At 42.6% G+C, this 16,679-nt stretch overlaps 1 protein-coding gene across 4 annotated transcripts in view; it reads right to left on the reverse strand.

Annotated features, from left to right (window-relative positions):
• Positions 1 to 16,679, reverse strand: part of ETV6 (ETS variant transcription factor 6) — a 126,399-nt gene that overhangs the window by 23,608 nt on the left and 86,112 nt on the right. For all 4 annotated transcript variants that reach the window (XM_086885349.1, XM_086885348.1, XM_086885347.1 and 1 more), the window contains 3 exons: positions 8,962 to 9,126; positions 5,903 to 6,037; positions 813 to 1,355 (listed from right to left, as the gene is read on the reverse strand). In XM_086885349.1, the coding sequence (XP_086741475.1) occupies positions 813 to 1,355; positions 5,903 to 6,037; positions 8,962 to 9,025 (742 nt within the window). In that variant the 5' untranslated portion in view covers positions 9,026 to 9,126. The remainder of the gene's footprint in view (positions 1 to 812; positions 1,356 to 5,902; positions 6,038 to 8,961; positions 9,127 to 16,679) is intronic.

A 16,679-nucleotide genomic window follows, 5' to 3' on the forward strand; every position in this document is an offset into this window, starting at 1 on the left:
AGGAGCTGAGGATCACATTAGGTCACTGCTGACACAATTGCATGGAATCTTTCTGGGTGTGGTGTGCACATCTCTCAAAAGAAATTGGTTACTGGGGCATCCAGTGCATTTCTGAAGTGGTTGGATTCCCCTTCTCCCTCTCCCTATTTACAGTTCCCTTTGGAGTACAAGAAACATTTTCTGTAACCTCAGCTTCCTGATTCAGCTCTTGTGATGTCAGTTATTTACGATAACAAAAGTGAGACAATGCCTGTGGTTTGTGTGGGACAAAGCCAACCTTGTTTCTGTAAAAAGGGACAGTCCTGATGTGAGAAGCCCAGGAAAGGCTACAAAGTAGGACTCAGAGGTGGTATTTCATTAGTCTTGCCAGCTTCATAATGGGCTTGACACTGCAGTATTTCAAAGGTCACTGACACAGGGTTTTTTCCTTTCCATAGGAGTGCACACTGATGTGAATGGAACTTTTGGAAAACTCTCTCTTTGCAGAACAAGGCTTCAGAGATAGGTATCTTGGGAAATGAATGGATTGCTAGTGGGTGGAGAGGCAGCAAGTGTCAGTATGCAGATATTTCAATACTAATTACACATTCTGTGGTCACAGACAAGTCATTCTGCACCTCTGCTTACCTGTCATGAAACTTGTTTATTAATACTGCACTGCCTAAGCCACAGATGTAGTGAAACTTGTAGAATGCCAGTAAACTCTTGATGTCACAGAGTAGCGAAAGGAAAGAAGAAACTCTTAAAACAAAGCATGGTTAGTTAAGAATGAAGAGAATCAACTTTGGTGTAGCCTAGAGAACATCTCTTACCTGCTATCCTGCCGATTGGCATTGCATGATCCTCAGGGGGGGAGACAGACACCATGATGTGGTTCATATAAGCTAACTCTTCTCGGTGGGACAGGTTGATGGGCTTGACCTCCCTGTGCAGCCCATCCTCAGACAACCGCGGTGGTTTGAAATCGGAGTGCCTGGGGTTCAGTATCAAAGGATGCATGATAGGGCTGGGCATCAGCTGAATGACCCTGGTGTTCTCCTGCCGAGGGCTGGAGGGCTTCTGGAGCACCTCGGAAGGAGGCGGACAGTGGTTGTTTTCTATTGGGGACACTGAGAGAGGATAGGACTCCTGCTGGTTGTTCTCATGCTGGTGCCTTGTCCCTGGCACCCTGTCGGCTGGGGACAGGTGGCGGAGGGTGCTGTCCATGGGGGACTTCAGTGGCCGCTGGTCAGGGTCTGGCGACGGACGGTGGTTGTTGGTGATGGGTGACCGTGAGCGATGCAACAGTTCAATGGTTGGGGGGTTGTGGTGGATTGCTTCTGTGGATGGCCTCGAAGGTCTCTGCACAAAGCTATCTGTGGAGAAAAAAAAAGTCCCCAAAATACAGACTGTCTATATTTTGATCAAGGTATAGGATCTACTACTGACAGCTTGCAAATGTTTTTTATTTGTGTGACCTATAGATGCCCAGAAAAGTACTGCATAAATACAGATAGTTATTATTTCCACACAGAACGAAAACAATGAAAACAATTTCCCTCCACCACCATGTAACAACAGTTCGTTGGGAAACACACCAAGAGAAACCCCATTTTGAGAAGCTGACTGAACACATGTGAAGAAAGTAAGATCTGATTTAGCATTACTATGTTTCTGTGCAATTTTTTGGAAACTTATCTCCTACCATTCATGTCTCTCTGTTCCTCTTAGTACTATGATGAGCGCTGTAAGGTAGAAGGGGAAGAAAAAAAAGGGAAAATGTCTCCAGCAAAACACCAGGTATTAAGTTTTAGATGGTAGAGGCTCAGGTTAAAGTAGAGAACAACTCAGTCTGAAACATGAACTGGGTTGTTTAAAAAAACCCTGCTGGTAGGATGCTCTTTATGAAATTTTGTTTTATCCCTGCCGTGATTTTAAGAGCATATAACATCTTCATAAGATTTTCATCTTCTTTAATTTAGTCTGTGGTGTCTACTGATAGATTGTCCCGTATAAACACTTACTTGTCTTCAGCAGGAGGACTTCTAGCAAGTGTGTTTTGCATGAACGCACTTTCCCAGCTGCAATGTTTAAAAGTAGCAGAGATAAACCACTAACAATCCTCTCACAAAATTAAGATTTTTTCCAGTGCAAACTTTCAGGTTAGCTAAGGTCACCAAATTTGACTTGGGAAACTACTGAGGAAGAGGAAAGAAGCACCAGAGCTACAGAAACTAAGAGGTTTTTATCAGAAAAACAAAGATCAAATTTCAATGCTGTTTGTTGAAAGCCTTGAGTGATAGCAAGGAAATTTCTGGGTACATGTCAACAACTGAAAGAAGTAGCTGCCTATTTGAGGCTGCCTGCTTGTTCACTCCATTTTCTCTGAACATTAAATGATTCTCTTGCTCTCTTGCCAAGGCAGTGATACCTGTTTGAAGACCCTGTTGAGCTGAACACTAAAGAGCTCCTGCTGCTCAGGAACCCAGGCAGGCATCAGGAGATGGGTAAACACATACCCAGAGAAAGGCCTGAACAGGAAAAGTTCAAGTCCCGAGAAAATGTAGTGCCTGGCAGTGACATGGTGTCTTCACAAGAACGCTAAAGTCTACAGGAAAACCTGGAATTTTAGGCAGAACCTACATTGCTCTAGAAAACTTATTAAATACAACACCTGTGGTCCCAGACAAGAAACATGCATTTGTAGGGCTGTTTAAGATACTCACAATGGAACAGCAGAAGGATATGAAACTCCAGAGCTATATATTGCTCTTGCTTAAACCCAATCAGTTTTAAATACAATTTGGCCAGTGAATGTGGGATAGCCCAAATGAAGATCAAAGAGGAGAAATTTATAACTGTACCTACCTCTGTGGTTGTCTTTCCTTAAAGTCTCCTTTCTTTGCCACAACAGAAAAAAAATCAACTCCCAAATTTTACTCAGTGTCCTATCTTCTACAGACCATCCACCCCCGTCACTGTATATTCAAATGCACTGTGTGCATTCTTGGCCCATAAATAGACCAGAATATTGTATTGTTTGTCCTATTTATTTAATGCCTTGGCTGAAGTGACCAACTGTCTTTAAAGTAAAAAGGAATGCCCTTCTGTGCTTTTCACCCAACTCTCTGCAAATATTAGCTGGCTCTGACAAACTCCAAACAGAGGTGCTCCTACCTATCTGCTTCCAAACCATGGTGATACTGAACCTGGACAGAGGAGACAGAAAGTAGAGACCAAGGAACTCTTGGAAAAGCAGGAAGAGGAAACATCTCAAACAGATACACACCAGTGGTTCATTTTCCTTCAAGATCTTTTTCTTAAAGCACTTAACAAAAGAATCCCCTCATGGCCAAAGATGCTGTTTGCCATAAAACAGTTCCAGCTCAGCACCAAGCAGGATGGCCACAAATGACCCTGAACAGAATAGAATCCTCATCACATTCATTCCTTGGCACATCTGGTGATTGTAAGTTGAGCACATACGGTATATAATTTCAGGCAGCATTAGATTCACTCTAGCTCTTCATTCCAAATGAGCAACACTCTTTTCTTGAAGACAAAGCTGTGAAAGGAAATTCACCTCCCAGGAAATTTGCTGACCTATCCATATAGGGATGGGTGGGGCTGCACTTACTCTGGGAGTGAACAATTGCTGGCATGACAGTCCCAAAGACTGGCACTCTCTGCTTACCCACAAAAGAAGTGCAGGGAATGACAGTGTAAGCTTCCTGCACAGCATCCCATCAAATGACTCAAAGCTCCATCAGAAGGACCACTGGAGATTAAGGTAATTCACTTTCCATTGCTCATCCCTCTACAGGAACGGAGCCCATTCCAAGCCAGCATCCTGAACTGCAGCCAGTTGATTTCAAACAGCCAAACCCCCTTTGTTTAAGCCTAGTAAGAAACCACTAGATGGAAAGCATTTAAAAGTAGGATCATAAGAATAATCCATTAGGAAATAGGCAAAAGAGCCAGAAAGTGGAAAAGATTACTGGAGTAAAAAGAGACTGTAATACAGATACATCATCTGTGAAGTTTAACCACTCAAAATAGTGCCAAAGTAAAACCTGTCCCCTCTGTCACAGTCTGTGAGTTAGCCAGGGTTAAGTTCCGCTCCTTGCTTTCATTCTAAGTAAGTTGTATTTTGCTGAGGGAAAATGAAAACTCAATTGTGCTAGTTTCTCCCAAGTGACTTAGTGAAACAGGAGGAAGAAGTAATGTCAAAATAAACAAATTCACCTGCCTGTAAATTTCTGGAATAGAGATTTTTTTTTGATTGCTCAGTCTTGTGGGAGACAAGCTGTAGTTTCTTTTACTTATTTAGAAGTTCCTCTCACAGCAAACCAAGAACTAATTTTTGTCATTTTAAAGAGGAGTTTTAAGTAATAGCACAGAGTTCTCTAAGCAAGAATAGTGTTACTATCAACAGCCAGAGTATTGTAATGAAAAAATCTAAGCTGTTTCTTAATCACTAGATTGTAAAAGACGTATTTTTAAATGACACACATGAAAGGCCAACTGATCATCACAGTGAAATCCTCTAGTAAAAGTTGCTCCATATGTTCACTGTAGGAGGGTCTGAGAGAGCAGCTAGTAATTCTGTTTGAAATTTAGAATGGGGACACTTGTGGATGAAGGCCAAACTTCAGGAAAAGATTGAGATTTTACTAATGGCCTGAATACAGCAGGCAATCATCTCTTGCACAACTCTGCCAACTGAACCTCATCCTGACCTGCAGCAACCTCATCTAACTTGGAATATTTACACAGCTGTGTGGAAACACTTTGGAGCGTCCTTATTCCACCTGCTGCTGCCCTGCTGTTGGCTTAGTATCAGGGTTTTGCTGGTGCCATTTGACTGGCTAGCTCAGACTGGCCACAGGCAACTTATAGAGGTCAGACAGCACCCTTGAATCTTCTCTTGCAACCCCATGTTGAATCTTGAAATAGATACATATGAAATAGAATTAGCATTCCTTTTCTCCAGTTAGCAGAGACCAGGGTAACATCCTAACTAGTTCATATTCTCTTCTCCTGTTTACTCAAGAAATGAGTAACACTATTTTCTATTAGATTTTTAAATTGAAAATCAAATTCATTTTAATTGAAAAAAAATGAATTATATCTGATGGAAAGAACCTCTGAAAAAGCTAAAGTTTTATATTTCATATTTTTCTATATTTCTATTATATACCAAAGAAATCCAAGAAGTACTTCAGTATGTGTATTTTTAAAGAAATTAAAACCTCGATTTTCCAGTGAAAAGAAGCACACTTCCAATTTGTAGCAGAAAAAGCCCAAATATGCAGTTCCACAAACTTAACTATTCTTTTTTCATTACCTCTGATAGTCATGGTATGTCTGCACACAAGTAGACCTAAGCAAGTAATTCTGATAGTAAAATTGAGAGAAAACCTGCAGAAGCCCACTTCTCTCACCAGGAGTTGCTCAACCAGCCCAACAGCTGAGCAATGTGAAGGCTCAGTGCCAGGAACTCTGGCATGGTGTTCTGACAGACAGTCAGCTGAAGTGACTGGGAGTTGGACATTCCCCTCTGAGGCTGCCCTCCCTTCCTCTGCCAACAACTGCATTTAGCTGCATCTCCAGGATACTAAAACTCCACGAAGCAACTTTGTCTACCTAACTGGGTGTAAGGAAAATGAATCAATAGTGTCAATAAAATGTTCTGCTTTTTAATCTGTATCTGACATAGCTTTTATAGATGCTTTGGAAACAGAACAAAATAATAGAAGATAAATGGAGAAAGGCTTGTTGACTCACTAGACCATTTGACTGTTCCAAAGCTATGGAGACAAAGGTAGGAGAACAGTTTTATTTAAGTAACTTTGGAGCAAGAAAATGACATAATTCCTACTAGCCTCTGTAATGGCAGCTCCTCTACGAATGAAACAGTTACCTTCATCATGATTCTGGTGCAATATGACCTCTGGCTGAGCATGTATAGAGTTCCCAGGGTGGAAGAAAGGTGTGAAGAGCATACGAGCTTTCCTTTGCTTCAGGATATGCTGAAGGAGTTCATACAAAACATCACCTGGAAGACAAACAGCAGGAAAAAGGAAATGAAAATGTACATAACTGATGAGAAGGCTCATTTAGCCATCTGATGCAGGAATTCATGGCTCCTGGGTGCTATTTTCAGACCCAAAAATGCTAGCAGTAAAATCCTGCATTCCACCTGTATGCAAAGTTCTCCTCTGAAAGGAAAAAAAGGCACATCACACCTCTGAATGTGACTGACAAAACAGAACGACATTCCCTGGCACTATAATTGTTGTATCTTTCCTTAATGGAACCTAACACCACAATATCCAGGAGACCAGTGGACGAACTGCTTATTTTGTGCCTTTTATAAATTACATCTTGTATGGATGACCTTATTCCAACACCTACATGAAACATGTAAGGTACTTATGCATTTGGTCTGGTGTAACTGGCTGCACATTTCAAAGTGAAATTGTACATCACAGGATAGCAAGTCTTCTGACTTTTCATTCTGCCTGCTCTTTTGCTTGTCACTGCTCATATTACAGAGGAACAGGTTGCAACAATTACATATTATCTGAAAAGGAAGTTAGTGAAGTTTCACTTAGGAAACCTTAGACTTTCTGGGAGAGTTTTCTCAAACATGGGGTTTTTTTAGTAGTTCTTTCTATGAGACTGTAAGCTTTTGCACCATTTATTCCTCATCTCTATAAACTGCGGGTATTCTAATTTGTGGGCAACTTGCATTTCTTGTTGTGAAACAGTTAAAGCCATAATGCTTTCCATAGTTCAGCTTCCTTTATTTTTAACATCTAGGCTGCTTTTACTGTCTCAGCAGTGACTTTAGGGCATTTTTAAAAGGTGATTGCAATACCTGAAAAGCTAATTAAAAATGAAGTCTTGAGCACCCAGTCACATGAAAGTCTAAAAAAGTGATTTTACCACATAATTTCCATCACTGAACACAACAGTAGCATAATCATAAATAACTAGTGCTGAAACACTCCGAGCAATAAGGTAGGAAATTTGTACCTCTTTTGATTGGCCAGACAGACTAGTGAAAAGATCCATAAAGCTGTCTGCATTTTTTTTTTTTTTTTACCTAATGAAATAGCTGAGACTTCTGCATCACCCAGATGCAGCAATGTTAAGATGGTGAAAAACATTTTGTATTCCCTCCCTCCTCTGCTGCCTCACTTCCCTGGGCAGCCCTGAACAGAACAGCTGTGGGGCTGTCAGCTCCCTTCTTGGCAAGACTGTGGGAGTGGATGCCCTTCTCCTGCTTTAACCGTGAGGGGAAATGGTACAGCTTTTGTGTGGCTTCAGTCTGGAAAAACTTAATGCCTCTGTGGCAAACATTATTTCACAGTTCTTAAATTTCATGTACAGTTAATTCTGGGAAATGCTGAGGCAATGACCCTTTACGTACAGTTATCTAAATTTTTAGGGACTGACTCAGATATCCTCCACAAGGTTTATTATCAGTGGGGAATACCTGGAAGGAAGGAAGAGACAAAATGCAAGGGAGGAAGCCTTTAGCTAGGTTATTTTGTTCCAAATTCAGCTTAACCTTCTGAATAAAGTGAGTCTTTGCAAGTCAGAGACTCTTCTCTAGGAACACTCTATTTCCAGCCTAGAAACATTTTTAATCCTGCTTATTTCAACTGTCCTCACAGCATACAAGGGGAAAAATAGGAGCATAATTTGCAGGCAGGAAGGGGAGTAGACAACATACATAAAGGTGTCCTTTGCAGTCCTTGCTTTCAATACTCCTTTTGCTTCTAGCAGGGCTAATTTCTACACTCCAAGTGCTGTACCAGTATTTAAAAAGAAAAAAAAAAAAAGAAAAAAAAAAAAAAAAGAAAGACATTTCTAGGTATTAGTTCTCACTAATGTATTACAGTGATCTTCCATACTAAATTAGTCCTGGATTTAAAGCACATTCTTTAAAAACTTTATACACACTGAACATAAGCAACAGTTTGTGAGGCAGATGATTCTGCAGGAGGATGCTTGTGGAGAGTGGCCAAGCAGGTTGATGCAGAATTAGACCCACAGCTTGATTATCAGCTGGATCTCAGCAGCACCAGCTGTACTCCTGCACCATGTGAGCCTTGCACTGGAAGCCTCCTCACAGCAATTCTGTCACCACTTGGTCCAAGCTCTTTGATCACCTATAGTGATTGAAGTGCAAGCCTTTTTATTTAGCAGGAATACCTCATGTGGTCACAAAAAACGAAGCTCACAACTTAGATTTAGTTAAACACCCTTGACAAAGGAGGGCACAGGCTTACTTTGAGTGTAAAACTGGAGCAGACAGACCACAGAGGATACAAATATAGGCAGGCAACACACACATTTCTAAATCTCCTTTGTGAATAAATGAAGACATAATCTGAGCAATAGGCAGACTGATGTACACACCTGTCTGTGCTGAGGACTGGACTCCAGCACATGTGAGAATAGGGTAAAGAAAAGCAAATCCCACAGTGGCTGTTAGAGGCAAAGTCCCCAAGGAAGGAGTTTTACAGTCACTTTTAGCAGCACCTCAGCCAAGACAACTGGGATGTAAAATGCTAATATGGGCTGCTTAAAGAGGCTGGAGCACTTGATTAACTTGCTGCTGTAGTTGGGTCTGTGAACAGATAAGCCTTTACAGGGAAGAGCTGGAAGTCACAAAATGCTGTCAGAGCAGCCTGCTTTCTGGGTTCTCTGCAGGGAGTTTTAACTATAAACAGGTTGGATGTTTGGGTTTGAATTTGCATTCAAATATGCCTACAACTCAGGTGTATCAGGATTTCCCTCCCTCTCTGTCCTTTTTGTCCTTGCCTCATACAAGTGTTTCTGTCCTCCCTTTACCCTCCCTCTCCCAGTCCACCCCAGCAAAGGTAACCATTCCTCCTCTGACCCTCTTCAGCTTTTACTGCAGCTTCCTCTCTCTTTCCAATAGCAGCTTTTGTAAATAATTCTCACCTGAATGAGGGGACCTGTATCGAAAGTCCTCTTTGGTCAGGAGCAGCAGAGCTTTGCCGTTCATCTCAAAGGTGTTGCTCTCAATGGGCCTCAAGGAAAACTCCTTCTCTGCCCACCGGAGCCACTGGGCCACATCTTCCCTGCTCCAGTAAACCGGCTGCAAACCTGTGCCAGAAAAAGACCACAGTTCTGTTACCAAATTGATACAAGGCATGGGAACACAGGCAGACATTACTGAATCTCCCCCTTCTCCCCACAGCATAACATACAAAGTCTCAGGAAACTGTGGGAGAGGAATCTCATGTTTGTGCAGGATTACTCTAAGCACTGGACTGCGAAATACTTTGGCACTTTGGTTTATCTGTGACATACTGAGAAGTGAGAACTGCCTCAGCATCCTGAAGAAAGCTCACAGGACACTGTTTCAGTCCAGGTTTCCACTGTGCAAAAGGATTTTCCTCCATGTGCTCCTTCTGATGCGCGAAACAGGCAGCAGGCAAAGTCCCGGGTTCCATCCATCCTTGGTGTGTATCCTTTCATGGAAGAGAGGTGTGCTCTCTCTTCACACCCCTTGAACATTCAAGAATAATGAAAATATCAAGATCAAGAATAATGAAAAGCTGTCAAATCCAAGAGAGCCATGGCTTCTCTAGGTGGCTGAGATGGGGTCTGTAAGGAAGGGTTGCTTAAACACAGCTCCTGTAACAGTGTGATTGCAGAACATGTATTATTGAGAGAGGTGTATTCAGACAGGCCCACACATCCTCCAGGTGCCATTATGTGAGCAGGTGCCATTCTCACACTGGAGAGAAAAGCCAGACCCAATATTGTGCCACCTTTGGCACTGCTTTAGCCCGTGTTTCCTGTATAGCAATCAAAATTATCAGTGTAACCAGGTCCATGTAAAAGGGTATAGCATTTTTAATAAAATAGTAGGGATATTTGGTTTGAGGACAGATTTTCCAAAATGCCAAGGAGAATCTGGCACTCCCTTTCTGCCAGCCAGCTCATACAGCTTATACAGCCTAGGTTATTGTGTTTACTCACAGAGGCCCAACCACACTACCATCAAAGACATTTTGCCTGCTACCTTCATTGGGCCCAGGCAGAGAAGTTTGGGAGGTATGACAGTTCAGTATCTGTTCTACACACAAATTTAAAATAGCTTCCTTCCCCTGACGAGAAGGCAGCATGGTGAAGAGCTGTTTATACCCAAGTAGAGAGATTATCTCCAATCCAATGGGCAATAAAAGCTTTATTTTCCTTTCCCCCTCGTGAGATGACTCATTGTTTGACTTGCTATAAAGCTTACCCACTGTGCATAGGAACATAAAATTTGCCATATCTGATCAGACCGCTGCTACACAGCCTCTGGCAGGAGCCAGTACCTTATGCTTTGGAGGAAGATGAACCTCCCTTCCTTGTATTGCACCTGGCTGATTGTATGCTGCACATGGGAAGAAATTTCCTTCCTGGCACACCATTCTCTGAGACCTGATTACCCTCCTCCTACCAAGCACTAAAAGAAGGCTGTGAGAGTTGTACCACTCTTGTTTTGGTTTGGTTTTTACTTCTTTAACAGATAGGCAACCCTTTTATTTCTGTTTTAGCAAGAGGTAACATGAAGTGAATTGCATTCTGCTGCTTTGCCAGATTCCCAGACAACAGCTTTGTAAAGTCCCAGAGCCACAGCTACATACAGAACTGAATCTCTGTCAGAAGAGGAATTGAGATTGTGCCTGAGAAAGGGTCAGAGCTGACCTAAGAAAGGGATTCTGCATGGCCATAACAAGAATTTCCATTGGTTTTCAGCTGTAGCATACAATTGTACTATAGAAACAAGTAGTAGCTCTTAATTATTTATGAAGTAATTTTTCTTCCCCCTGTGAATTAGAGTCTACTTATTGAGGTCAAAGTTTTCTGTAGGACCTTTTTTTTTGAAGGGACTGGATTGAGGTGTAGATTTGCTCACAGACATGGAAACTGTCATCTAAAATGCCAGTGAGGTTCATCTTTTGCTGAATAAAGGGCTATTCCTTCAGAAAATACACTCCAGACCCCAGGCTGTTGCTGTAGCTAAAAGAAAGGTGAGATATGATGCAGGCAGACCACAACATATGAAAGGGTTTTACAAGACCATCTGAGAAGTGCTTAAAATGCTCATGTGTGACTCCCTTTGCCTTCCTCTTTGCCATGCCAAGCAAGTAATAAATTGCCCAAAGGAGAACTGTTGTGTAGAAATCTAACTGGCCTTCTGACGTGCATTTTGTCTGATGAGGCATGAAACAAAAGAAAACATCACTGTGAAAATCAGGCTGACAAGGACAGAATTGTACGATAAATTCACATGAGGTGTGTGCTCCCTTAAAAATAACAATGTAATAAATAAATCACTCCCTGTACAAATACAGATCGACATTTCCCACCTGAAGGGAATTTTTGCCTTCTGTTCAACTACTACAAAAGTACCGTGTCCAAAGAGAGCTTTAGATTGATCAGTGCTAGACCCAAAACAGATAAGATACAGAGACTGAGACAAGCCCCATGAGCTGTGCTGACAGCTCTGAAACAGACCCAACACTTCACACTACAAATGAGGTCTCTGCTGGGTTTCAGCAGCACCTCTGAAACTTGTGAGAAAAGCCCCAAAGTAATATGACCTAGGACCACTTGGCTTGAAATTACTGAGAATCAGCAAGCAGCCACTCTAATTCAGTTTGGCTATGGCTAAACTGAGTGAGGTAGATTTGCTACATCACTTTACCCCTGGGGTGATCCCACAATTAAAATCCTTACATTATGTTTGGAAAACATAAGGTACCATAAAATAAGTAAACTGCTTTTCCCTAGATGGATTTCTTATTCTCTCACTTCCCTCCCTCCCTCCCTCCCTTCCCTGCTGCTTTCCTGGGAAGTCAGTTTCTCAAAAAAACATGCCCCCACCACATGCCCATTTGTTTTGTGAGGCTGAACCAGTTCAGACCCAGGAGGCTTTTCTAGAGGTGCACAGCAGTGTTGCTGAAAGTGCTTCAGAAACTGTCATTCAAAAAATAATTCTTTGATGAGCAGGACAGCATCTACTAAACTTGAATGCCACCTTCTTTGACCCTTCTTAAGAAGAAGTAGCTGGTTTTGTAAAAACAAGGTCATGAGATGGTCGGTTTGCAGCTGAAGAGATTTTACAGCACAGTGTACATTGCTATCAGTAGGTCATGAAAATGCTTTCCTGTACTGTCCATGAAAGAAAATCTAATTCCACTTATACTATTTTTCTTCTTTGGGTGCTGTTACTTATTTTCCTCTCTCCATCTTCTTTTATTGTCATGCCCACAGTGGAGGAAAATGGGCTCTTTTTATCTCTCTGGTTTTATTCTCTGCAGAAGCTAACAGCACTGTCTTCAACTGACAAAGGTATTTACCAAGCAGAATAAAGTGAGGAAAACAAGAGCTGTGTTGCAAAATGAGGGCAGAGTCTTGCCTGCTGAACCAACTGCTGAAATCAGCGTGAAGGTTTTCCTGCTTTTACTAGGTGCAGATCAGACATGGGGGATGCTGCCTTTCTCCCAGCCTACCCTCTTGGTGGCCATGGACTTCCCAGGGTGAATTCTGACCTAAGAGTCAGACCAGGCTCTGCTCCCATCTCTGCCTTTGCTCCTCTGGTTGAAATCTGGCAAGTATTCCCCATCATGGTCTCCCTATCTGTGTAGTGAAAAAATGAAACAACAAAAACTTCTTGAACTCAATAGCTGAAAGCAGATTAGACAAAGCCGTGCAAACCCTCAAAATCTGGCTCTGTGAAGTTCCAGTGTATTCTCTATGTTCTGTCAGTTTCCAAGCACAGCTCCAGCAGAGTAAAATACAGTAATTTATTGACATGTTTATAAACTGATAGCTTTATATGCATTAAACAGGGAACAAAATCTGTGCTCATCTTTCTAGCACTGCAGGCTGATGCATTGGTGTCTTAATAGAGTGTCTACTTCTGCAGCATACTCCTCACCTGAGTCCTGTTTCTAACACCTGTTACTCTGGCTACCTTATAAATGATGAGTAGGATCAATTCTCACACTGTAGGGCATAGGCTGGTAACCATCCTGAGTGCAAAAGAAATCCAATCTTCGTTCCTTTCTATTCTCAAGCAGCAAAGTACAATGGAGAGGGAGTGATGGGGTAATTTACACTTTGAAGTAGCCAGTAAACCTGTTAAACACCAACAGACATGGGCACAAACAGCAATGTACTGGTCTGCTGAACAGTTTAGGTAGTAGATGGTCTCTGAAGAGTTCACTTCTGACAAAGAGTCCCTCAGCATGGCTTTGAGGTTGGAAAAACAGAGTGGTCTGCTCAGGCAGTATAACGTTTGCACTTAGAACTACACAGCCAGCAATTTTTTTACCTGACCACAGACTTCTGGGGGGGCTACAACTTTGTTTTTTGAACAGATGTAGCCAACCCTGAATCTTGCAAAGCACTTGCACTCAGCAACCCCTTCTCTGGTTTGGAAGACAGAGTATGCATTTTACAGTATGAGTTGCTATGTTCAGTGTATGCAACAGATAACACCTAAAATGTGAAGTATAGGGTACCACAGGCTGTTTTCACCTTGACTCATTTTGGAGCAATCTGAGGACACAAAGCCAATGCAAAATGTGATGCACAGCACCAACAAGAGCTGCTGTTCTGCTTTAGTTTCAAGATGAGGGCACAGCCACAGGACAGCACGCACATGGAAAACAGCATTCATAGTAAGTTTCGCCTAACTTTTTATTCCAGTTCAGTTAAGCTCTCCATCCTCCCTCCTGGCTGCCTGGCAGGCAGGATGATGATGTGAGAAGGGGGTAAAGACAGACCTCCCATTTATTCCTGCTTTCTGAAGGGCAGACAGAATTGTTCACACTCCCACGCCAAAAACTACTTAGCATGGTTGGGCAAACAGCAAAGGGGTGAGTGCATGCAAATCAGCAGTTGGTTCCCAAACATCCAAGGACAGATGCATCATCACTGGCAACATGAGGGAAGCCAGCTCATGTCTGTAGCTACTGTGAGTCTTTAGTGGGAAAATGATGCTGGAGAAGTTCAGAACACTTATATGTTTCCTACCAAGTAACTCTTTAGGAACTGATGCTTCCTTTCTTTGTTATTAACAAAAACTTTTCTTATTAGTTGTAAAGCATAATATATGCTTCTGCATATGATGGTGTATGTCAAGAAAGAGGTGGATGAGGTTGTGTTTTAGTCTTGATTTCTTTATAAAGGCAACACAGTCTGGAAGAAAAGTTTATTATTAGATTGAAATCTTTCTCTCAGGCTCTGCTGGAGCAACTTTTTAAAGTCCCTTCCTGTCTCACATCTTTGTTTGGAATGCTGGACTACCAAAATGAGAAGAGGTGTCATTAGGCTTTGCCAGTTAACATCCAAAATGCTTGAAAGCTCAAAATGCTGCACAGATGCTTCAAATAATGCCAGTTCAACATTGCCATGGGGCTGTGTGTGCTGCTCTCTGGTTCCCTGTTTGGAGTCACTGACTGCTGCTGCAGACCAGGGGCCTTGTTCTGGTATCATGCTTGGACTTGACAGAACCACCACCATCCTGCTCCCCAGAAGGGCACTGCTGAGCTCAACACCAGTGTGGGATCATGCTGAAGAGCTTTCCAAACTGAGGCACTGAGGTCTCCCTGAGGCAGCAATTCTGTGCTCTCTCTGCTGGGACTGCTGCATCCATCTCTTAACCCAAGTGACTTCCCCAAAGTACCCAGCACCCACAGGGTGCTCGGCAGTTCTTCAGAACTATCACTGCTGTGGAAGGTCAAGGCAGGAAGGGTAAATAAAGATCTTGCTTTCTCAGGAAGTCTTTCCAGTTCCTCAGAGATGACAGAAATCTGTGGCATGCCTAGCTATTCCCATGCAGATGGAGAGTGCAAACAAATGCCCTCAGGTACTGTTCTGGTTAGCATGCATGTGGAAGATGTAGCCCTGCCACAGGTAAATCCTGTACTACTGGTGGTCTGTGCACTTGCTGTTACAGGCAGGGGACAGAAGTCTGTGTGCACTGATGTGCCTGACCATTTGCTCTTTCCAGCAGGTGCCCCTTGACCCAGGCAGTGGAGAAGCAGTGGCTATTCACTGCTGCTGGGTTGCAGGTATTGCCTCATCCTATAGTAGAGAGCTGGCTCTGCACTTTCCAGGCCCAGAGATAAGCAAAGGTAGAAAATGAAGAAAAGGTTAATCTTGGCTAATCCTCAGAGATAATTATTTGGGAGGTGAGTACAAACTGGTATGAAGGAAATGCATGGCAGTGGATAAAAATGCCCTTTTTACAGGTCTTGTTGAGGAAAACATGATTGGATAAGAACAGAGGAGTTGTGGCAGGAAAAGAAACCACAAGCGAGGCTTGCACATTCTTTAAGAAGGTCTGAAAGTGCCTGTAATCAGAATGACAAGGCCTTGGGAAATCTCCTACACTGCTGGGGAAAGTGGGCAAAACAGCTTTTTCAGTTGTAATCTGAAATAAAAGGCACAGGCTTATTTTTCCTGGAGTCCTGTTGAACAGGGTATTAGAGGTAGAGCACAAGAGTAGGTAATGCTACATGCACAGTGCCTGCTCTGGGGCCTCTATGTGTGCAGACATTTGCAGAAACCAACCCAGTGAAGCTCTGCCATGGGTTTCTGCTATGATGATTTTGCTGGTGTGGTGCCCTGTGACCCAGCCCTTCTCCTTTCACTGTCTATACAGAGACCCTGGGAAGCTGACACATTCAAATCCCTCAGGGCCATAAAATAAATAAAATTGCTTTCCTAATGCAGCCTTTGGAAAGTCTGTAAGAAACATATTGATTGGAAAATTCTCGATTAGAATGAGCTCTCATACAGGGAAATAAATCTTTTCAATTGCCCACACCCTGTGCCAAGCTCAGCTTCCTGGAAGCAACTATGGTCCTTTCTGGAACTGAGGTGAAAATCCTATGTTCCATCACCTTGCTTGACCTGCTGACATTACACATGGTTTGCATTTGCTGATCAAATGTGCAAGCAGGACTCTAAATTAGCTTGCTGGGTTGAGACAGCTCACTGATTAACAATGGCAGATGAAGTCACCGGTACAAAAGCCCCACAAAATTTGACACCACACTACAGAATTCAAAATGAAGAATATATTCTTTCTCACTTTATGCCCAACCCCTTTTCTATGTAGGGACAAGTTAGTAAATGAAGTAACTCAGACAAAATTACTCAGCTAAGACCCCTGGCCCCAGCAAGTCAGAAAAGTCCCTGAACACTGCTGCCGAATTCCTGAAGTCCTTGGAGTTCTACCTGATGTCAGATTAAAGCTTCTAGTGCAACCCAGTGGCCAGTTTCTTATAACTGAGATCCAAATATTTGACCCAAAGCAGCCACAGGTCTCCCTTCTTTTTCCACTGCATCATCCAGAGCAAACCTATAGAATAAACGGATATTAGGATGTCCTCTGTGAGCTGCCCCACTTTGGGATTAGTCAGAAACAGAAAATATTACAATGCTGGAGCAGCCTGCCTGCTGCTGACAGACAGTTTGTGGCCTGAAACAAAATTCACCCAGGCCAGGACAAACCAGCCTAGATAATGGTGCCAATTTGTGTGCTGAAGTTGGATTTGAGGTTCTGAAAGGGCAAAGCTACCCAAGAAGTGAGCAACCACAGAGGTGATGAAAAGACCAGTGGGTTTTCTAGGCACTTGTTCCAT

This window comes from Cyanistes caeruleus, chromosome 4 (genome assembly GCF_971803275.1).
Source record: "Cyanistes caeruleus chromosome 4, bCyaCae1.hap1.1, whole genome shotgun sequence".
In the NCBI taxonomy this organism is placed as follows: domain Eukaryota; kingdom Metazoa; phylum Chordata; class Aves; order Passeriformes; family Paridae; genus Cyanistes; species Cyanistes caeruleus.